This window comes from Manis pentadactyla, chromosome 10, assembly GCF_030020395.1.
Source record: "Manis pentadactyla isolate mManPen7 chromosome 10, mManPen7.hap1, whole genome shotgun sequence".
Taxonomy (NCBI): Eukaryota; Metazoa; Chordata; class Mammalia; order Pholidota; family Manidae; genus Manis; species Manis pentadactyla.
The window spans coordinates 10,497,131-10,506,788 of NC_080028.1; the positions used below are offsets into that span (position 1 = coordinate 10,497,131).

Sequence of the window (9,658 nt, forward strand, 5' to 3'; positions counted from 1 at the left end):
GAACTGCAGCCTTTGTCCCACAACCATGCCAGATTGTGCCATTGTGGGAACTCCAGTGGGACAGAGAGACTTCCATTCCTTAGGGTTGTGGTTTCCCTCCACTAGCTGTGTGACCCTGGGCAAGTCACTGCCCCTCTGGACTCACTCCCCATCCTGAGGCTGGGGTAGGCTTGGTTGAAATGATAGGTGGGAACACCCTTCAAGTATCAAAAGCCCATGCAAAGATGAGGCCAGCCTGGCAGTAAAACTCAACAAATGTAGAACGAGAAGGGCTGGTGGGCCAGGGATACTTGAGGCTGACCCCAGACCCAGGGCTGTAGCCTTTGCCAGTCCCCCTGTGGCCTAACCAGAGGAAGCTGGGGCAGGACCCTGCCCAGGCGCAGGAGCAGGCTGCACAGGCTGCCCTCCTGGGAACTTCTTAGGGGTCATTTCCACAGGAGGCTTGGCTCTAGAAGACCAAGAGGATGAATCAGCCATGGCAGAATCCCAGGCAGAGGAGGGGGGCTTTGGTGTCCATTGGGGGTGGGGATGCTGACCTGTTTGCCACCCTTACCTGATACCTGAGAGGTAATTTCCTGCTCCCTCTCTCAACATTTACCAAGCCTCCCTATGCCTGGCCCTGATGGGGACCAGGGTCCAGGGGTGAAGGGATTGACCCGAGTCACCTGTGACTGGTGACTTGGGGCAAATAAACTCTTCAGCTTTGGCTGGAGGGTCTTGGCCGGACTGCAGGGCTGGTCCCACTTCCTGAGCACCTCAGGACCCTCCTGCCCCTGCCCCTGCCTCAGCCTTCCGGGCCCTCCATTTCTCAGCCCCACACATCGTGGGGTCTCAGACCCTTCCTACTCTAACTTTATTGGGCCTCTGAATCAAATAAGACCCCACCGGACCACCAAAGAGTTAAATAAAGGAAATCCAGGCTCCTTTTATCTCCACAGAACCCGGAGGCTAGAGGGGAGGGATCAGGGAGGAGGGGAAGTGGGAAGCCAGCTCAGCCTCCTCCCTCCCTCCCCTCCCTTCATCCTTTCCTCCCTTCTTCCCTCCCTCCTCGGCGAGCCCTGGGGGTCTGGGCCAGCCACAAGTTATACTGCAGACATGGACCAAGGAGCCAGAGGCTACCTGGACGCTGGGGGTCCATGAGCCGCCGTGGAGGCCGCTGGACACACGGTGAGTGGTGGCAGGTCCTGCAGTTTCCTTTAGCAGGGCCACAGGGGCTAGGGTCCCAGCCTGGAATTCTCCTCTTTCCTCCTCTCTTCCTAGACACATCTCAGGCCGGGCTGTCTCCCCTTGGCCCTGCCAGCCCCTCAAGCCTCTCCCCACGGGTCCCTCCTGCTGACCGCAACCTTAGGCTCTGGTGCAGGGCTGTCCTCTGCTGCTCCAGGCTGGTGCCGCCCCTGCCTGGACACACACCGACTCAGCTCAGTGAGCCTGGCCCTCCTTCCTCCCCAGAGAGGCCCCAGCTCCTGCGTGGAGGCAACAGGAACCCCCAAACCACCCCCGATGGCATGGTCCTTCTCACTTGATCCCTGCCCAGCGCCCTTCCCCAGGGCCAGTCAATGGTCCTGCTGTGGTTATTAATACTCTTGTGAAAGGCTGCTTTGCTTCCTGCTTCCTGTGCTCCAGGTCACAGTTCTGTGTCTCCCAACTTTTGACTCCCATCTGGCGGGGGCCAACAGAAATGTCCCCAGCGGCACCAGTCCTCTGGGAGAAATTCTGCCCTTCCCACTCTGTGCCGGCACTGGGAAGAGGTCTTGTTGGGCAGAGGAAGAAACAAAGTTTTTATTGAGACTTTTACAGGTCAGGCATTTTCCCTGCATTTCAATCCTCCCAGGTAACCTGGTAGGGAGGTGGCATTGACATCTCTTTGTAAGTGTCAAGGAGCAGGAAGCCCAGAGAGGTTAAGTCACTAGCCCTAGGTCATGTAACTTGTAAAATGATTTGGGGATCTCAGGTCTGACTTTAAGCCCTCACCATTCCCCATTGGGTTACATCTATGGCCAGGAGAAAAAGGGGATTTTTGCTCTCAAAGACACTGGGATGTGTAATTTACAAATAAAAGGGGAGGATGAACAGAGGGAATGTTATCCTCTGAGAATTTGGCCTGCCTGTTGAGCAGAGCCAGGAAACCAGACCAGGGTGGGCAGAGAGGAGCTTGGGAACAGTCACCCCCAGGAGAGGGGATGGCTCCGGAGACGGCCTGCCCACCCCTGCCTTCTCCTGCTACTGCCCAGGCCAGGAGAATGGGGGTGGGGGGCGGCTCTGCCCCTTTAAAACCTAGCTCCTACCTCAGTGCTCAGAGGAGATAGGATGGCATTTACAAAAATAACAATTTTACCTTCTCTACATGTATTAACCACAGAAAAATATTTTTGAATTGTACTAAATGTTAAAGGAGAACACAAAGGAAATAAACAAAGAAACGCCAGAAGTGTAAAAACCAGTCTGGTTTCAAACGCCGAGTTTCCGATAGTGCGATAACTCGGTGCCAGCCCCCAAAGACAGCTCCCACCTCAAAGGCTCTTTGCCTGGCTTCCTGCCCACCCAGTCCCAGCCTGTCTCCCATGTCTACTGTCCAGGCTACTTCCTGCCCCTCTCCTGGAACTCTGGATCCTTTCTTGGCCACAGCCAAAGACAGAGCCTCAAAATCCCTTGGACTTCTATGACCCCTTTGAATTTTTCAGACCTCCGAGTCCTGCCCCTTACTTCTAATTTACCACCTCGGTAGCTGATTGGCAGGTCTATTATGATTGACACAACCATCGTCCAATGAATTAACTCTCCAGAGCCTTCCCTGCAGGGCTTCTGTGTAAGGCTGAGCTGTATGTATTGTTGACTGCACAAAGATGCTGAGAGGGCAGGTGAGCCGACACCAGCTCTTGCCAAGCTACACATTCTTCCAAAAATGAATTCTTTTCTTTTTTGTTTCTAATTTGTCCACCCAGAGGGGTGCCTTCTACCTTACACAAAGGTGTAGCTGTGCACAAAGGCCAGCAGTGGCTTGCAGTGCAGAGAGCCCAGAGCTCAGCATACCTATTCCTGAATTTTCAATTATAGAGTAACATCATCACCACGTGTAACTGCATTTTCTCTGATGGATGCTGCTTCCTGACTGCTAGAACAAAGAAACTTTCCTAGCAACTCTGTCAGGATGGTGGTGCTCACGTGCCACCATGGGCTCAGTCATGTATCCTCTCTTCTGCTGAAGAACAAGCCTGCAGAATCCTTTGTGTTTGACCCTCGGGGCCACAGGCCTCCCTCACGCTGCACTGATGTCACGTGCTTGCTGGAGATGGTGGAGTCCATGGTCCATGGCGAGAAAATGAGCCTGAGGGAGGTGGGAGGCAAGAGAAGCATTGTATAGTTTTATTGGTTACAACACATGGGCAGCTGGGGCATCTTCCTCTCCCACCCCAGAAAAGGCATGGGACCCCCAAGTGCTCTTAGCTGTGGCTCTCTTCAGAGGGCTTCCTCCTTCTCAGGCCCATGTATGGCAGAAACCTCCAGGGACTGTGCTCAGGAAGTCGGTCTCCAGGCCCTGCATTGCCACAAGTGACCTGGAGAACTTGCTTCTCTGTGAAGGCCTCAGTCTTTTCATGTGTTAAATGGAGGCACTAACGCTCCCTCCTTGAGCTAAGTCAGGAGTGACCTCGCTGTGGGTGGTGGCATCTGCCGTGGGCATCAGCACAGTGTAGGTGGTAAGCCAAGTACAGTCTGTACCCCTCCTTCCCTGCTCCAGGTCGCCATGGGGATGGCTGCCCTGGGCCTCCACTGGGCAGTTGTCCTGCTCCCTCTTTTGGTGTTTGGGGTGCCCACCGAGGAGCCCACCTCTGGGGAAGCCATGGGCTCCAGTCCCCCTGGGCACTGTCGACGGTGCTGTGACTCTGAGGATTCCCTGGCCCCTGCTGATGCTGCAGATGTGTCCTCGGTCTCCCCATCTGCCCTCCAGTATACGCTACCTGAGGTCAGGCCCTACATCAATATCACCATCCTGAAGGGTAAGTCCCCACGTGTGGCTTGGGCTGGACTGGCCTGACTGGGGAAGGGAAGGCGTAGAGTCTCTTCCTAGGCTAGGGGAAGCAACATGCAGGAAAAAGCAGGACAGAAAACTTCCCAGATGCTTTCTGCCATTCACACATTTATGGAGCACCTACTGTATGCTAGGACTGTTCGGAATTCTGGGGACAGAGCATGGACAAGCCAGAGAGAGATACCCGCTCCCATGGAGCTTCCTTGCTAGAAGGGAAGGCAGACAGTAAGCAATAAACATATTACTCAAGTTAGGAGCCCAGCCACGAAATGCCCCAGGTCACCCAGTGGGGCATGACACCAACCGAGGGGGCCTGGCTCCTAACCAGGGCTTCTGCCTCCAGGTGGGCAGAGGTATTTTTCTTGGTTCCTTCTCTGGGTCAGACACACAGACTGCACCCTGCCATGCCCCACATGGCAGTGGAGTCTGGCTGGGTGCAGTGGCCCTGGGGGTGGGCGCCGGGCCTGGCTTCCCAGCGACCACCATCAGGCTTTCACCGCCGGTGAGGGGAGCAGGCAGGTGTGGAGTTAGACCGTAGCTTCGGTCCTGCCTCTCCCACTCCTGAGCTGCGTGATCCCGGGTGAGCCACTTAACCTCTCTGTGAATGGAGATGGTGGTGGTGTCTTCTTTCGAGGGGCATTCAGGGAGGCAATAGTTGGCACACATAGGCTACGCCGTAAATATTGGCTCCTCTTCTGGCTGTCCTTGGCAGGGACAGAGCATTAGGAGCAGGTCCGCCCTTGGTGCAGGTCTGGGTGCCCACTCTGACTTCTCCCCTTCTTGTTCCCACAGGTGACAAAGGGGACCGAGGCCTGGTGGGCACACCTGGAAAGCTGGGCAGGGAGGGAACCCGGGGGGAGCGCGGCCCGCAGGGCACCAAGGGTGCCAAGGGGCAGGTGGGCAGCCCCGGTGGCCCGTGTCAGACACGCTTCTCGGCCTTCTCAGTGGGCCGCAAAACGGCCCTGCACAGCAGCGAGGGCTTCCAGCCTCTGCTCTTCGACACGGTCTTCGTGAACCTGGATGGGCACTTTGACCTGGCTGCTGGCCACTTTGTTGCGCCTCTCCGCGGCCTCTACTTCTTCAGCCTCAACGTGCACAGCTGGAACTTCAAGGAGACTTACGTGCACGTCGTGCACAACGAGGAGGCAGCCGTCATCCTGTATGCGCAGCCCAGCGACCGCAGCATCATGCAGAGCCAGAGCGTGATGCTGGCCCTGGCGCCCGGTGACCGCGTCTGGGCACGGCTCTTCAAGCGCGAGCGTGAGAATGCCATCTACAGTGATGACGTGGACACCTACATCACTTTCAGTGGCCACCTCATCAAGCCCGAGGACGATTAGTGCCTCCAGAGGGCGGCTGGGGTACGGGGTGGCGGTGGGCAGGTCCCGTCCTCTGTAGAGTGGGCCCCCTGGGACCCGGCATTCTGGGTCGCCTCCTCCTTTTCTTCCCTCCATCACCCCTCCCAGTCTTGTTTCTGCCTCTCTCCTCTCCTGGACATATTTTAAGAAGTGTTCTAACCTAAGTATTCTAGAACTCTCCCAACCTTTCAGACCAGCACTTTTCAAACTTGAATGTGTGTGCCAGTCACCTGGGGACTGTGCTGACATGCAGATTCTCATTCGGCAGGCATGGGGGCCCAGGATTCTGCGTTTCTAATGAGTTCCTGGGAGATTTTGACATGCTAATCTATGGACCCCACTTGAGTAACCAGATTCTAGAACTTTCACAGCATTCTAGTATGTTCTGAGCATTCTGGGATCCTCCAAACATTCCAGAATCTTCCCAACATCCTTGAATTCTGTCATTCCTCTAATGCTCCCCTTCTGTTCTCTTGCCCCTACCTCCTCCTCCTGTCCATTGTCAGGCACTGATATCTGTCCCCAGGTGCTCTCTGCCCTCTGCGGGCCCTCTCGCTAGCCAAGTGCTCCTGGATCTCCAGGCTTTGTTAAGGTGCTGAGGCCCTGGTGGGCTTCCCCCTCCTTGCACAGCCTCCTCTGGCCTGGTGCTGCCCTTACAGATGCTGCTGGGTAGTGGGCCAGGGCGGAAGGTACCAGGCTCTGGACCCCTCAGCAGCTCTGGGGAACTGAAGTGGGCAACATTCCAGGTCAGGTAGTAGGACCCTCCTCTGAGCCATGATGCCAGGAGAGGCTCTGGGAGAGGCTGAGGCCAAATAAGGGGCATCAGGCCCTCTGTCCCTTCTCCCTCGCCCAGGGTGGGGCAGCCTGGTGGCCCCAAGCCTTCCGCTCCCCCAACCCCAGGTGGCCTGAATCTCTCCCCAGAGGCATGGCCTCCGCCCATTGGTGCTTATGCAGCTTCCGGGGCAGTCTCTGGTGCCCACTCTGAGGTGGCCCCGGTGGTGGTCTCTGGTGCTCACTCCTAGCCAAGGGAGCCGCGGCTGCGTGGCTGGGTAATGACAGCAGGGCCTGACCCAATGTCATGAAGGCTGGTGCTATCTAACCAGCCCCCAGCCCAGTTTTGCCCCTGCCCTGCTTGTCCAGTGTGATTAAAGGTTGTGTGTCTTGGCAATTCAGGCTGGTTCTTTCTGTTTGGGTCTCCTTGCTGGGCTCTGCACCAGACATGGAGGCTGCCATGGGGAATGCAATCCATCCCCTCCCCTTGGAGAACACCCATGGAGTTTACTGGCCAGTGAGGCATCTAGACATGCAGAACAATCCAGAGCCCCTCACTTGGGAATTCTCTCTCATGTTTGTGTTTAATATTTACAAGAGAACTGTTGGACATTCCCTGGAGGAAAATGCACACTGCATTCTACAGTGGACTATCCTGAATGGGTGTGATTTCTAACCCAGCATGGTGGCTACTCACATTAATATGTTTAATGTAATCCATGCCAGCTCCTCTTACTGATTTGACGGGGGTATCCTGCTCTGCCATGTTACTGTTGCTGTTTGATGGCTTTCTGGGCATGCGTGGAAAAGCATGCTTTAAAGAATGAACCCACCACAACTGGCCCTGGATTCATCCGGGCCCAGTGGCCCACCCAGGCAGGAGTAGACACAACCCTTAGTTTCCTTGGAGGCCATCAGGCCACTGAAGGGGGCCTACCAGCACACCTGACCATTTGGGAGCTCTCGCCCAAGACATCCCTAACAGGTCAGAGGTTGCTCAGGGGAGCCATCCCACGGCACACTCTCGGCTCAGGCCATGTCTGCCTCATTGACCTAACCAGCAGCCCCACTCAACCCTGGGGGTGAAGGTTGCCAAGGTGCCAGGCAGGAGCCTCTGCTTGTGAAACTTCTTGCCAAGCACCTGCAGGAAGATTGACGATAGTCCTTTGCAAACTGAGGTCAAAGGCTTCAGGTTTTTCCAGGCCACGTTAGTTTGGGGCTCCAAGACGGCCTTTGTGTTCTGCTGTCTCGTCTGATCTGCGGGCACTTCCTCTGTGTGGTTCGGATACCGGCTCTGGTCTGTGTGGGCCAGTTTTTTTCCACAAGAGCCCAGTTCCTGACTTGATGGCATATCCTCGATGGGTGGCAAGAGCCACTAGATCTTTGTGCCAGAAAAGCTCCCGACAAACAAGGTTGTGGTGGGGGTTAGGCAAAGACCCTGGAAAACAGAAGCCCCCAAGCCTCTTGCCAGGTCTGGGGGGACAGCATCCCCCAGGAGATCTGCAATGCTTGGTTAGTCCTGGTGACCCCAACGAGCTGGCAAAATGCCCACATAGCCACCTTCTCACTCTGGGGGCTTTCAGTTACATATTTCAAAAGTGACATTTCCTCTGCAATTGAGGCAGCAAAGAAGGGAAGGGAGAGGATGGCCAGGAGGAGAAGCAGCCCATGAAATGGAAATACCCCAGACTGGGAGTCAGACGACCTCACCTCCACTTTGCTGTTGCTTGGCTAGGTGGCCTGGGGAAAAGGCTGGGGGCGTTGAGGGGAAGGGGTGATCAGACAGGGATCTGAGTTCAAATCAAGGACAGAGCTGGTGCAGGTGGCTGAGCTTGGCCATGTCCCTGGTGACCTGCTGCCTGAATGGGTGGGCCAGATCCACTCCATGGGCTTGGGTAGGGTGTGTCTGGAAGTCCTCAGCCTTCCTGGGAAGAGGATCCATACAGGAGCTCTCTCCTCTGCCATGTGGGATTATGGGGAAAAGAGTGGAGAATTCAAGCGAGGGTGACTTCCAGTGGAGGGGACATGTGAGTAGGGCCTTAGAGGGTGAGTAATGACACAGGATGTGGGGGGAGCAGGCTATGGGATGAAAGGGTTGGGGGTGGCACAATACAGTCTATGTTTGGGCAGTGGGAGGGAGCAATACACTAGGTAAATGTTTGGAAAGGAGGCAGAGAGTGTGAGCAGAATGGGATTTGAGACTGGAAAGATCAGGACCAAGTCATGAAAGACCTCGAATGTCAGGCCAAGTGTGGACTTAACCAGGGAGCTGCTGGGGGATTCTGAGCAGTGTGGTCACGGGTGAGAGCTCTACCTGGAGCCCAGGTACAGCACGGATTGTGCAAGGAGACTGGAAGCAGCAGGGACAGCGTTGGGGTCCAGTGGAGGACACGGAACGGCTGGGAACAGGTGAATTGTGGACATGATTCTGCGGGACAACACTGTGTCCCCTTGGGCTTTGAAGGAGGCAAGAGCTTTAGTAGCAGAGGTTCAGCGGGTGCAACCTGGGCAAAGGGTCTGCTGGGCTTTGCTGCTCCTTCGAGACTTCTCTCTGCAGTGAGAAGAGAACAGGCCTGGGTGCCTGGAGGTGGGCTCCTGTGCCAGCTCTGCCTGGGGGAGTTGCCTGATTGACCTGAGAACTTGAGGGTGCTGGGAAACTCACCTAGCCGCTCTGGACCCTTCATTGTCCTTGTCTGTCACATCAGATTCAAAATCTCTCCTCTCTTGCCCCATCAAGGCTTTTGGGAGTGGCCAAGGCTATATAGGGTGACTGTATTTTCAGAACCCCAAATTAGGATCCATGGACTAAGGATGGGGCAGGAAACATGAAATTAGTGCTGACTGTCCAGGAAAATATAAAGTGTATGCAACAGGGCTGGGGACGTTCCAGAGAAGCAGTAAGTGCTCAAATTCCAGAGCGGGTGAACTGTGGAGCCAGGCCAGGGGACTTCTGATCGGGCTTCAATTTCCTTAGAACGGCTCCTGGCCCAGAGCAGACGTTATTTTTCCTATACGTGACCTGGCTTGCCCCTTCCTCCCTGTGGGTCTCAGGTTTGTTCTGAGGACCAAAGGCAATGGTGCTTGTGCATTAGCAGCACTGGGTGCTCCAAGAGCACTTGGCAGCTGAATGATTTGCAGCCAGCGTAGAGGGAGAGAGTCACGGAAGCAAGAAGCAGGAGTCCTTGGATGAAAGCATGCACCCCCTCTCCTGTTCCCTCCCCGTACTGCCAGCTCCACAGGCCCTCCCCAGTAGCTGGATATGCTGCCACGTGTACATCTGGGGGAAGGGGAAAACAGGCAGAAACTCAACAGATCAGAAACAGATGTCAAGAACATTATGGGTGGGGTCAACCCGGGAAAAGCTGGGGCCAGCCGGCAGCTGCAGGAGCCAGGGAGGAAGGAGGGATTTCCATGACACGAGTCAAGAGTGCACAGGGCTAAGCTGGTGGGCTGGCCTGCAAACGCACAAGCCTGGGAGGCTAGGGTGGCAGGAACCAGGCCT

At 55.7% G+C, this 9,658-nt stretch overlaps 1 protein-coding gene across 1 annotated transcript; it reads left to right on the plus strand.

Moving 5' to 3' along the window:
• The first annotated feature begins 1,024 nt into the window (after positions 1–1,024).
• C1QTNF6 (C1q and TNF related 6) lies at positions 1,025–6,553 on the plus strand. The gene is made up of 3 exons (XM_036891474.2): positions 1,025–1,167; positions 3,737–3,995; positions 4,820–6,553. Exons 2-3 carry the CDS (start codon positions 3,743–3,745, stop codon positions 5,365–5,367), a joined length of 801 nt encoding a protein of 266 aa, XP_036747369.2. The 5' UTR covers positions 1,025–1,167; positions 3,737–3,742; the 3' UTR covers positions 5,368–6,553.
• The last annotated feature ends 3,105 nt before the right edge of the window (positions 6,554–9,658 follow it).

Excerpts from the sequence above, each read along its gene's own strand:
- C1QTNF6 (XM_036891474.2), top strand. The coding sequence starts at position 3,743 with ATGGGGATGGCTGCCCTGGGCCTCCACTGGGCAGTTGTCCTGCTCCCT. Across the intron at positions 3,996-4,819 it reads CAATATCACCATCCTGAAGG|GTGACAAAGGGGACCGAGGC; the intron begins GTAAGTCCCCAC and ends TTGTTCCCACAG.